Raw genomic sequence first — 14,130 nt, 5'->3', positions numbered from 1 at the left:
TAAGAGAAAAAATATACTTCCGATACAAAAGTGGTTAATCCCTAAATTAACTCTCAATGTCAGGAGATTTTATATTGGCCTTTCTTAAAATAGGCATAGCAATCTAGTTTTATACATATTATCAAAAAAGGTGTGTCTAAAATAGCTAGATTTTTAAAATACTTCTTTGCAAGGCTGTATTTTAAGAACATAGAAAATAACAAACAAAGTGTTTTTTGAACATTACCAAATCAAAGTATTTTATGTGACTCAACTCATTTTCACTCCATTATTTCCTTAATACAGTATCAGTGGTATTACAACTTAGAGGTTATGGACGATGGCAAGAGACCTAAAATTGATGGTAAATGTAAGAGGAAAAATGCAATGCTATTATTATTACCGAAGGGGGACTATGGAAACATTTAGTGATTATTTGGGGACTGAAAACCAAGAAGCACATCTGGTACTTATTCCTGTTCATCCTATGATTTAAACATGGATAAATCTCAGATCTTCTCTAGAGTTTACGATTTTGACGTAGAGTTAGCAATTTGATTTTCATATGTGGGTATTATCAAGGAGTAAGCCCTGAGACTACCCATTTCCTTTTAATGTTCAAATTACAGTGATAGGAATTTCTTCAATTATTATAAGTTTAGTTTTACTATGTCTAAAGACTCACAGGTTTTTCTAGGAATCAAATTATCCAAGGTCTGTTTGGGTGTTAGCCTTTTTTTGAGAAGATGCTCCTTTAAACTCTGAATGCCTTTTAAATTTTGTTTTCTGAATTTGAACAGTCTCGGGAATCATTCTTATTTATATTAAAATATAACTTTTAATGTTGAGAGACTATGAGCCTTTTATGTTTCTGGGATAAAATATATTTGAAGTTTTGTGAATACCATGGTCTATTTAAACTTAAGAGTGATTTATAATATTGTCTGGTATAAAAGTCAATTTGATTACTGAAAATGTAGTTGAAAGTGCTGACATAGAATATAATATACTAGAAAGTGAAGAAAGGGTTAAACATCAGTGATTCTGTGTGTTCTTCTGAATCCATAAAACTTCCCATATACTTTTTCTGAAAATATGATTAGTCTTCTAGGACCTGTATTTCATTTATAGTTTGTTCATGTAAAAACTGTGTATGAAGGCACTTCCAAAGGCCACATATGGTAACATGTATTTCTTGGTAGCACTTGCCCTTTTAACCTTATGTGCTCACAGTAATGACCCATCTAGTGTGATATTACCAGATGGTGTGATGGTCCTGACTTAGCCACAGGGCTAATCTCTAGGCTGTGTCATTCTCATTTCAAATGAGACTGGGTTCTGCTGTGCTACGAACATTCATGGAAGGTGAAAGTCATCATCGAATATGGCACCACGCTCTACTCAAACAAGTTAGTGTAACAGGCTTGCATGGACTCAGCAATGCGTTCTGATTACTTGGTCTCTGGTTCTAGGTCTCAGAGATGTGTTGGCTAAAGTGCATACGGTACAAAGAGTAAATATAACAACTGCAACTTTAAAAGTTTTATATATGTATGTGCAATCTCACAACTATCTCTTTGATAGACATGACTCCTCTGAAGAAGTCTGATGATAATGATAGATAACTAAAGATAATTTAGTTATTGTCTTAGTCATGATTTCAAGATCAATAATTAATTTAAAGATAAGTTATAGTCCACAAAAATCCCCATGTACTTTTTCTTTACTTTGGATACAATTAAATTCCTTTGAAAAACAGACATAAATTATCTGTAGTTTTAGAAGTCCAGGGTGTTAGGTTTCCGTACATGCTTTTAGTTGTAAACACTGAAAAATGATAGCCTACATTTGATAAAAAGAATTCTAGAAAGTAAGACCTTTGTGCACATAAATACCTAAATGGAAAAAAAAAGGGAAAAAAGCACAACTAATGGAGAGGCTTGTCCTTTTAGGAAAGTCTGCTTTATCGAGGGTAATAGGACTTTTTTAGGAGTTTCTCACCTCCTGCACACTTCAGACTAATTTTGTGGAGAAAACATCTCTAGCAATCTCAGATTTTCTCCACTGAAGAGGAGGGTGTTCAGAGAGACCCTAGGGAACCCAGGACAAGGCTTAGCTCCTCCGATCTTCTCCTCATCTTCTGCCTCATAAGGTCTGTGTCTCTTCCACACTTACTGTCTTGTTTCTGACCACATTTCACACCTGTACCGATGGAGTTGTTGTCTCTGCCCAATCCCCTTGAACTTAGCTGCTCTCGTGCTCTCTGCCATGGATACAAATCAGAGCGCATAAACTCCTTTCTGAGTCAGTATTTTTCAAGATGCAGCACAATCTAGCTTTTGGGAAATGCTGGGGTTGGAGTTGGGGACAGTAGTCAGACTTGGAGGTGAAGAAGATAAAGGGCCAGATTTCAGATAGCATGGGAAGGTAATTTTGGAACTGAAAGTTTTTTGATTTTGATTGACATGTGGAAGATAAAACAGGAGATACCATAAAGAAATCTTTTTCATAAACTCTGAGGTCAGAGGCTATGGCTTACTCATATTTATATTCTTCACAACTTCAAATAGAATGTCTTCGTATAAGAAGGGCTCAATAAATGGCTACCAAATGGGACATTGACTTTGCAGAAACTGAGGATATAAAAAGATCTATCTTAAACAGTCCAATTTTGAACTGTATCTTCAGTCAGGTGAATTTAGGAATCATTGTTTTAACCATACTAAGTCCAATTTTATTTTTCTTTGTATAGGTAAGAATAGCTTTTCACATGGCCTCCTGCTCTGCATTTTCAAACAAGTTCATGGTTTTCTTATGGTGACTTGAGAATAAGTAATTCTTTTAGGTCATAAAAGAAATTGCAAACTAAACAGAATCCCCTGAATAGTTCCCCTAAGCTTTACTTTCAAATCGTATACCATATATTCTCTCATTATTCCTTGATAGGATACTGTATTTCTTCCTCTTAGAATTACTTCCTCCAGTCTAAAAATACTTTATGAACTTGCAATATTTCATCCTTTGGGTACAGAGTACATTGGTGTTATAAAATAGTGAAAGGTGAATCAATTGGTTTTCATTTTATTAAAATAACTGATTTGGAGTAATGGCAATCTTTGTCTAATTGACCACTATACTGAGTTAAAGAGATCTACTTCAATAATTGCTAAGGCGTATGCCTCACTTTGTTCACATTTAAAATTTGTATTTCTTATTCTCCTTTGGTTCTCTTCTTAATGTTTAGATAAGTTCAAAGGCCTTTTTAATGGCGATACATCCTTATTTCTCTTCCAGGACCCGCTCTCCCACACCTGGGGAACTTCGGTGCCCGGCAGGGACTGCCTTCTCACAGCATCTCCACACTCACCTCCTTTACCCAGTCTGTTTTCCTCCCACTAGACTGTGCCCTCTTTGTGAGTAGAGACCTCATCCACTTAATTTTTGTGTCTCAGAGTTGCAGTATAATAAATGTTGACTGATTTTATATAGTTTAATTGAATGGCAAATTGCAGAAAAGAATGATTGCATGGGCATCCTCAATTTTATACTGGGTTTGATCAACTCAGAGAAGCAAGGGGGCCTCAGAAATGTTTACCAATTTCCTGACCAGTTTTAAACCACACATTTAGGTCCATTTCCCCCCGTTATCACATCATTTAAGTGTTTGGAAACCTGGAGGTAGGTAAAGAAACATTTCCAAATGCAAGGTTTCCATTAAAAAGGCAGAGATGCAAAGAGTGGATGCCTAAGGAGAAAAATTGAACTAAAGGCACAGGCCGGCTCCACGACACCCTTGGAAGAAGGACGTAGACCCATGACAATGGGAGGCCAGTGATAGTTCAAGACTCGACACCGCTGCCTCAGTCAGGGATTTTAAATCTGAGATTCAAACTTGGAGATTTTGAGGGAAAACCCTTACACAGTCAATGGACATGAAAACAAAAGGAAACAGAAGTTAGAGGATCGGTGAGACCTTGCATGGAGGGGCTTTGTGTCACTCAGAATTCGAACAATTATCGAACCTCGCACTTTCTTTGTAGTCACAGGTCGTGAATGAAATATTCAGTCAATAGACTCATGACTTAGACTGGGTTAGTTGATGTGGCTACTATTGGCCACCACAGGACAAAAGCGGTTCTTATTTCATATCGGAACTGGGTTTTGTGATGAACAAAATGCAGACAATATCATCCAGCTTTAATGAGTTATGGTCTGTTTTTAAACTATCTAAAAATGCATTTTCCTTAGTTCAACTTCAGTTTCTCTAATTTTAATGTTAAAAAGGAAATGATGATACGATCCAAGCTACAGGGGAACACTTAACCAAAGTGACAGAAGAGTGTTTTGCTTTTGAATACGGTCTGTTACTTAAGCTCCAGCATATGTTTCCATAGCTTGTTTCTGACTAAAATCTAAGCTTATTTGTCTTTAACCAATATATTGCTTAGGTGTTTCACTAAAAAATATACAGCTAAAGGTTTGTGGTAACTTATATCATTACAAATTAACTTCTAACCAAAATACATTTTATATGATCAAACGAGGTCTGTAAAGATAATAATTTACTATTCCATAATTTTACACTTCAGATTGATGATCTCAAACTGTTGTTTTAGTTTAAAGTAAATACTATGTTTTTGTTTTTAAACATTTTAGTACTTAATAATTTTAAGTTATAACATTGAAGCCAGGAATTTAAAAAACATAAAAATATTTGTAATATTTGTAATATTGATTTAAAATTATAATATATACTATGTCTTTTATCTCATTTAAATAATAGAAAAATTAAGATAGTTTTATTTCTATGTAAATAAAAACACAAATATGCTTTTAATAGGTATATCTTGAGGCATTTTGAAATGCCTTTATTATTTGTGACATTGTTGATTCAAAGCATGTGTCATTTGTTGTATAGGTTTCATTCATAATATTGTAATTGAACTATTTGTTTATAGCTTTATTAGTCTTACCCAAATTTAGAAATCTGTGCAATGCCCATCAAAACTGTTACCATATCAAAACTAAGGTAACTGACTAAATCCATTGAAAAGACAAGACAACTAAATCATTATCTTAAGTCCCTTAAGTGGTCAGGCTTTGGTAGCTTTGTCAGGCTAACTGACACTGGAGAGAACTAATTTCTCGTGAGCTAATAGTACTAATGGTTCTGCCCCACCCCACTTTTTATACAGTGTGTGGGTCTCTGGGGACCTTCTTGTAAAGGACTACCATGTGATAACTTCGAACTCTTTGACTTGATCTAAATCTCAACTGACTACAAATATTTTCCTGACATGATAGATTTGTAAATGTGAATTTATTCATGGGAAAATGAATAGGTATTACTCTTTACAACATGGGAAGTACTAACATTAGGGCAGGCAGGAGAACACACTTAAAGCAATTGTTTCAAGTTAGTAATAGAAGGATATATTTAGTAGCCTTAAGAATGTTTTTCCAATCAAGGACATTACCTTTTTAATTTTTATTAGACACAAACAATTAAATCACTATTAAGGTGTAAGGGATAGGGGCAGATAGAAAAACAAAGGCTGAGTTTGCCCACCCCAAATTTCCTAAACAAGAAGAGATGTGGAACACACAGTTGTAAGACACTGTGCTCTGTAGCAAAAAATGAATGGGACGCACCTTGCTAAAAAAAAGTGCCAGGAGATGTGGTTAAAAGGGAAATTTCTTAAGGTCCCTTATGAGAGAAAATATTTGTTCACGTCATCTCATTTTCAAAAAGAATACGTTTTCTACAACATGATGAATCTCTGGTACATAGTTTTCCCCTCTATCCTCACACTCGACTTATTTACCCCATCACGGTCCAGGGCAGTGCTGTTCCATAGAAATATAAAGAGAGCCTGGGAATTTTAAACTTCCTAATAGCAATTTTTTTAAAGTGAAAAGAAACAGGTGAAAATAATTTTAACAATATACTTTATTTAGCCAAGTATAGCCAAAATATTATCATTTCAAGATGTAATCAATATAAAATTATTAATGTGCCAGTTTATATTATTTTTTAAAAAATGTTTTTAAGGTTTTATTTTATTTATTTTTAGAGGCAGGGGAAGGGAGGGAGCAAAACATCAATGTATGGTTGCCTCTCATGTGGCCGTCACTGGGGACCTGGCCTGCCACCCAGGCATGTGCCCTGCCTGGGGATTGAACTGGTGACTCTTTGGTTTGCAGCCCACGCTCAGTCCACTGAGCCATACCAGCCAGGGCTATACTATTTTTCTTTGGACTGAAGCTCCAAAATCTGGTGTGTATTTTATACTTACAGTACATCTCAGGTTGGGGTGGTACAAAGTACTCAAGCGCCACAGTGGCTAGAGCCTACTGCATTGGACAGCACAGGTCTAGAGAAACTTTCTTCAAAGATTTGCTGATTCCCCTATTTTGTTTTTCCTCTTATCTCTTCATCAATGCACACTTGTTTATGTGCTGTTTGACTTACAGTGTTAGTCTAGCACGAACTTGAGCTCCTTTGAAGTGCTTGACGTATTGTTCATTACTACAGACACAAAAGAGCAATTCTCAGGGGCTCAGCCATCTCTGAGTTTAGGTCGCCTGGCCAAGTCTTCTGTTTTGTTCACTTTATTCGATGTGTTATAAATGACTTCACTGGAATAAGTCTGGCTCTCAAAGTGACTGTAGTAATCACACAATACAAAGAAATGCTTCAATGTAAATTATTCAGCACTTACAATCTGTTGAATAAAGAGTGACAAAACAAGTTAGGAACTCTTTCAAGGACTTAATCTGTATTTTATCCATTGTGATCAACTCAGGACATTACAGAGAGAGCAGCAATTGGCTTCAGACATATCTGAAACCTGTCAATGAGCAGCTGGCATCGACATACTAGTGATGAAGATGAGCCAATGTATTCAGCAGTATGTGGTACTATGTCATAAGGGGCTTTACAGAGGACATGGGACAGACATGTTTCAAGATGCTCATACATTCACAGGATCACGAGTAAGAATGTGGTATGGTACACGGACTGGATGCTGTGGTTGCCATGAGGAGTACTCACTTTTTCAGAGCATTCTGCTGCTTTTTGGCCTGTGCATAGCAGGGAGGAAGCCACTTGTATACAGTGGAAAAAGTTTATCAACTAATAAAACTGCATTTGACTGAGAGATCATTGTATCAAGATGTCACTGAATTAACTCCATAAAATTATCAATATAACATGTGCATTACATTTTATGAATCAGAATTTTGTTTGCTGATTCATAAACTAGCCAGTAGGCAACAAGAATATGATGCATCAAAGAAAGCATTATATAATCTTCATGCAATAACTAATACTTCAAAAACAGTTAATGCAAATTAGACAGGGATCAAATAAGGAACTTGGCACGCACAAATGTTCTGAATGTGGAAAAAATGGTAATAATCACAATTTTTTCTAAATTAAAAATAAAAATATTATTTTGCATTAAATTTTAAATTCCAGCTTAGGTTTGATAATCATTTTGGACATTTGAAAAGCATTACTGGAAACTACATACCAATGCATGGTTTTGGGGAAAAAAGAATTTTGGGGGCCAGAGCCTGTCCTGGATTGTTATGCCCTGAAGTTCTCTGTTGTAGCACAGCTACGCCAGCTGCAAATCTGGACAGGTCTTATCCACTGATGTGTGTGGCTCTGTCCTCAGCCAAGAACTCAAAGTGGTTCTCGCTTACCTTAGCATTTCTCTGAGAAACTACAGACTGGATCTTTTGAGCAAGGATTTGACAAAGGGCAAGAGATCAATGTGAAACTGTGCATGTTTAACTGTGCAAGTTGTGTAAAGAATGGAGACCTTGGTAAATATCAAGCAAATTTCTTTCCAATGACTACTGTGTCATTGGGAAGCATTTCTTCTTCATAGATAAAAAACTCACAACGTAAAACTTATCCCGAAGTCCTGGGAATCATTAATAACCTTTTTAAATATTCAAGTTTGATGTTATATGTTGTTATAATTTCCATTACTTACAACATAGTGTTTGGAATGAAATTAAACCACACATGTTGGCAGCAGCTGGGGATGTGATCTGATGATATTCTAAAAATACGTCGCCATAATCTAGCTTTTGATATAAATACTTTTCATAAGAAATGTAAATGGACATTTTTTCTAATTCTAGACATGTTCATATAATTGGAACTGAATCACTGCATTTACTATTGCATTTTGGAAAAAAGAAATGTTTAAGATAACAATCTAATCTAAGTTATAAGATAAATGCAAGTAAAATATTTTTCATTTAAGAATTTAAAACTGATAGTTCCACAGAGTGGTGATGAATATATTATACATATTTATGTGGCTTTTACAGGGTGTTTCAAAAGCCCCTGAGGACATACAGGATTCACAGCCTCAGCATGTCTTTGCATATAAACACAAACTTTTTTTCTATACTTGTTATAATAAATGCTGAAAATGGCCCTCATGTGCTGATAATAGAGATATTTTTGTTGTCAAGGTCACTAAGCAGCAGAGGGGTCACAGATGCCATTTTCTGCAGGGGGACTCAGGGACTTCTGGCTCATTCCTGTAAATTAGTTTTCCAGATAAATATGTATAGACACATATGCATTATGCATAGTCACAACATAAATATATTTAACATTTAAGAAAATTTAGATATTCTACTGGTAAACTGACATATGTATACAATATAACTTGTATTTATTCATAGGAATTTGATTTTTTGGTTGTTTTTCAAATGTATGATTAACTTAACATTTATTTCCCAAAGTTGTTAATAAGACTCCTTTATAAAGAAGCAACATGTTTTCCTTGCACATACATTTTTTTAAACTAAAGTTGAGTAATGAAAATTAATATTCGCAAATAAATAACTAAATGATGGAATTTTCCTTTTTTTAATCAGTTTTGGTTTTCATTTTATATTGTATAATTGTTTCATTGAAACTGTACTTTTTAAAGAATTAATTCAAGTTAATGTTTTTTTTTTTTTTTTGCTAGTTAAAAATCATAATGTCTGATATATTAACATATGTCAGCTTCCTACAGCAACCCTATGGGTCTGCCCACCTGTGATGTCATAGTAAGGAGGGGCTTTTCTTCAGCAGACTCCTCCCTCGGTATCTCCTTCATCACCATGGCAACAGCCTTATCGGCCGCCCTAGAGCCTTTTCCCTATAACAGTGAAATCAACAATGACTTGTGTCAGGAGAAATCTTTAACTTATTATTTATTACAAGATATTCTAATGTTTAAAGAGCAATCCAACATAAATGAAGAGGTAGGCTCCTGCAAGTGAGTCTTGAGGCTTTTGGCTGAAGAGAAAAAACACAAAATCTGAAAAAAGATTGTTTGTGAATTTTTAGTTAGCTCCTTTTTCACCTTTACAGCTGACATTCTATTTAATTTTAACATAGTATTTTATATGTATAATATATTTTAAGGCAATTTACATGACATGAACATCATTTTTATAGTATAGATTTTAAAACATTATGGATTGCCTACTATGTTCATTTATAAATTATTCCTATATAATTCCTAAAAGCTTTGCATAACAATGAGAAGTCCTGGACAAAGATCACACCAGGGTCTGACTCCCACCGAGGGCTCGGTGAGAGGTCTCTGGAGTCTGTCATTTTGAGTGGATTGGGCATAAAAAGAGTAAAAGTGTCATAAAAACCTCTCAAAATTCTTCAGTCGCCTAATATCACGGGAATTCACCCAGCTTATTTTGTAGAGGTAGTATGAAAAAAAATTGTAACTCTGTTTTTGAGACCAAAGAATTTTCATAGAATTTTAGAATGTCTCCTCTTTGGAGAATCTTGTAAATTCAGATGTAAATAAAAATGATTAATAAGGCATTGATAGATACAGGTATAAATATAGATCTAGGTATATGTTTCTCCCTGCATTTTTTGTCTCATTACAGGCAGAGTCATAGACTTTACAGGGGGAGGCTGGCTTTCTGTCTTTTTGGTTTACTAGATTATTAAATTTTTGATAGTAGATATGGTATAATTGAAAAAATAAAATATCGCTTTTTTAATCCAAATAGAAACATCTCATACTATGTACAAATTAAATAATCTTTAAGCACTTTAAAAAGAAAAAAACTTCCATTTTCATAGGTCTCTGGGCAAAGCCTCCCTGGAGAAAATAGTTTTATACTAACAGCATACATGAATATCCGTGTTGTAAGTCTACCTAAAATACAAGTGTAGCACACAGAGATATTATAGCAAAGAAACAAAAATGGACATACGGGTTTGTTGTCTGAAAGGGAATTAAGAGCTAGGGTCAATAGTAACTCCAGAGGTTAATAAATCTTGATACTTGCTATGCAATGCAATGCAAAAGGACCAAATTATGTTATTATGGTCTTGCACAGGGATTTAAGGATTTAGGAGGTAGGTTTATTCTGGGAGAAAAAGCATTGTCCATTTTTTCAGTCATTCATTTCTAAAATGTAACAAGTGGCAGCTTTTATTTATGAAAATGAAGAAAACTTTATAGTTGCTAGATTTTAAAATGTATGAATCTCTTTACAGTGCTCAAAGTTTATTTCTTTGCTTTTTTATTCAAGAACTAGCATTACTGAATGATAAAGTTATTTCCATGGTGGAGTATCAACTACAAGAGATTTTATTCATCAGCTAAAACAGTAGTTACTATCACACAACTACTATCACATAACTACTATTACACAACTACTAACAGTAGTTCTGAAAAGTTTATAGGACCAGAATCCTTAGAATAACTGACTTGTGGAAGAATAAAGGGAAATACTGATTGACTACATAAAAAATTGGGGTGCATAATGATCCCAGGTTTATTATTTTATGATGCAATGTGAACTTCCTAAAATAGAGAGGCATACACCTTGGAATTCTGGGAAAAGATTTGTTATGGCACTATGAAACTATTTTACATTTGTTCAAAATATAAAAATTATTTCAGTGAAACATTATATTCTATAAGCTTTATAGCTACACTCATTTACAGATTATAGTTTAACAAATATTTTTGCAGTTTAGTTTTTTTTCAAAAGAGCAAAATCATTTGTGAAGAATTCTCTCCATGCTCCAAGAAGTTCTAATAAGATAGCAATAAACAGGGTGGCATGCTTATATTTAAATCCCTAACATACTTAAAAGAACAAACCTAATGTTATAAGGTATAATTAAAAAAAATAATTCAGACTCTAATTTTGAGCTAAGAAAAAAAGTCAATTGATGAGCATCTCAAAAAATTTCAGGTCAATATATCAATACACTATTTATTTGAAATGCTACCAATCCATAAACTACATATAGATATTTTTCACATGTGCAACTATAATAGCTAGAATTAGCAACGGACATGCCATTTCACTAAAACAAACAAAAAACAAAACAAAATAAAAATTAGTCCTTTCATGCTGAACTCTAGAACAAAGCAGTGGTCAGCTAGAAAGGAGGTATAATTAACACATGCGGTGCTTTTTATTTCTTGCAGAAAAACCCACCAAAGCCAGAGTCAGGTCACTTTTTTGAAGACAGTGCCACTTTTTCTTCAAGGTTACACCTACTACCTGAAAAGAGTCATGATACCCATGTTAGTGCCTGCTTGCAGTCCTCGCAGTTTTTTTTTCTTTATAGCCTTTAGCTTTTGAGTTATTACCCCAACAGCCTCACTGCTTTACAAGGGTGGTGCGGTCCGAGACCAGAACGGGAAGGTCTGCCACAATGACATTGCCATGGCTCCAGAGACAGGGTCTAACACCGCTGCCAAGTCAAGTGAATGCACCTACATATCAAAGCAAGATTTCTCCTGGATCATATTGCCATCTCCACCTGGTATCTTAAAATTAAGCTGTGTTATTTCTGACTTGTCCATTTATCTTTTGGAATAACATATCTAAAATTCAGAACCCAGCTGATAACTGATTTGGCAATTCATGAAACTATAGAACTTTGCTTATCAGCAGCTCTGCAAGGTGGACAGTAATACGACTGCACAGGTTTTTTTTCCTTTTTGAAGTCAGTGGCTTAAGAACTGTATGTGCACAATTATCTGGAGTTCAAGCTCAATTTCTAAATATAACCACACCAGAGGATAAATAAATATTAACTTATTACTTGAAATATCATGAAGACAGCAGAAATGGAATATTCACTGAATATACACTCAAGCATGTAAGTACACATTAAGATCACATTAAGCCTGTATGCTTTTACATGGTCCTAGGCAACAACAGAAAAGAATGGTGGGACTTTAAGTTGATTACCACATCATGACACCCTCCAGCAATTATTTCAGCCTATTTCTTTTAAAATAATATTTCAAGACCACATGTTTCCACTTTCTTGTTGAGTTTCTTGAGATATTTTTAAGCTTGTTTTTTTTTTGTGGTAATTTGCTGTAGAAAATTCTTTGATATTTCTCTTTATCACAGAGTTCCCTCAGCAATGAAATATATAAAATTATAGCTTCTCCAGCAAATAATATTTCTTGAGAATAATTTTTCATTAACTTCTATTATAAGAGCAGGCATAAATGAGTGAAACACAGAGAGCATAGCAAGTAATACTAAAATTATTAAGAAAACCCAATTTTGGCTCACTTTTAAAAAAGTATATAATATAAGAAACAGAGTAAAAAGTACTGGAAGTCACAGGATCTTCTCAGGCTGGATGCCAGGCTGTGAAGCTACCAGATGTCTTGAGATGAGGGGTGTTGGCTCCAGGCCTGCCTCACAAGGGAGGGAACTAAAGTATCTGGAGAAGCTACTGTGTGCTGGGCGCTCTGCTAGGTGCTTTATGCATTTTTACTTCTTTAATTGCATGAGACCTCTGTGGGGAAAAATGATCTATGCTAGGTGGTTTGGGACATGGAGGCTAAGAGAAACAGTGATTTGGCCAAGGCCTCAAAGCTAGAACGGGGCTGAGCCAGGATGGGAACCCAGAGTCTGAGCCCTGTGCTTGTCTCTCACACTCTCATCTCTTCACTTGGCTTCAGGAGGCTGGAGGGCTCTCCCGGGCAGCTCTCGCTGCCTGCTGTTGCTGACGGCCATACCTGCAGGTGTTTAAGAAACCATCCAAATTTTGGGCAGCAACCACTTCTCCATACAATGATACAGTCTGAATCAAGCAAATATTTTTGAGAAATATTTTCTTCAATCCACAATGGTCGATAAGAATCAGGTACCCATAACTTCACTCATAAGCACAATTCTAACAAAATGTTTGTTTCTTCTATCTCCATGGAAAACTAAACTCAGCATGTCATGTACCACATTTCTTTTTATTCTGTAAATCTTATTAGGTTCATAATAAGCTTTAGTATACATGTAATTCTGATTAAAATGCTAACTCAATGCTGTTAAATGCCATCTTTACTAGGATTTTTCTGAGATCTTAGTTTGGGTGCATGCAATGTATTTCCATGGTTCCACAGTCCATTCATTAGCGATTTTCTGGTTGCAAACTCAATTACTACTATATAAAGTTTTCTACTTTAAAAAACTTTTAATTATTTTTAATCTATCAATAATAATCCAGGTTCTTTTTATCAAAGATATTAAATAGAAGCTGTGGAGATATTCTAAATTAGGAGAAAATTAAAAGACTACAGTATTAGTCAACTCTAGCAACCCCACATTGTCTACTGCCTGAATTTAAAAACTCTTCCTTTTATTCTGATTAAAAAATTAATATATGATTTTCAAAATTGAGAAAAAAGATAAGTAAATAAAAAAACAAGCCTGATGTTTTCATGCATTTCCCCCCAAATTTTGTCTTTATAGCATTGAAGGTAAAACAGTGTTTTAGGATGAATGTTTTAAAGCTACTCAAACTACCATCAAATTTATAAGTATGAATGTGTTCAATATATTCCTTTATATGTACAGACCTGTAAACGAATACCTGCCATCTATAACATTTTGGCAACTCTGTTAGAAATGAAATGATGTTCAGTTTTGTATATGCTAAAAAATTCTGTATCCCGTAGGTTCTGGACCCTGATGTGAAATGCACCTGCAAGAAACTGGCTACAAAAAGGTTAATTTCTGATGGCTCTTCTCTGTTGTCATTCGTGTGCAGAGCCAGGATTACATTCCTTTACTCAGGAAGGTAAATGTCAGGGTGTGATGCTCTCTCCAAACTTC

General features: G+C 34.8%; 1 protein-coding gene across 1 annotated transcript in view; it reads right to left on the bottom strand.

Moving 5' to 3' along the window:
* PEX5L (peroxisomal biogenesis factor 5 like) overlaps positions 1-14,130 on the bottom strand; it is a 150,388-nt gene that overhangs the window by 66,223 nt on the left and 70,035 nt on the right. The window contains exon 3 of the mRNA XM_037136887.2: positions 9,051-9,155. Coding sequence (XP_036992782.2) covers positions 9,051-9,155 — 105 coding nt within the window. The remainder of the gene's footprint in view (positions 1-9,050; positions 9,156-14,130) is intronic.

The sequence above is a fragment of the Artibeus jamaicensis genome, unplaced genomic scaffold (assembly GCF_021234435.1).
Source record: "Artibeus jamaicensis isolate MK-2021 breed Jamaican fruit bat unplaced genomic scaffold, CSHL_Jam_final scaffold_474, whole genome shotgun sequence".
Classification (NCBI taxonomy): Eukaryota; Metazoa; Chordata; class Mammalia; order Chiroptera; family Phyllostomidae; genus Artibeus; species Artibeus jamaicensis.
This window is presented reverse-complemented; position numbering and strand designations above follow the sequence as displayed.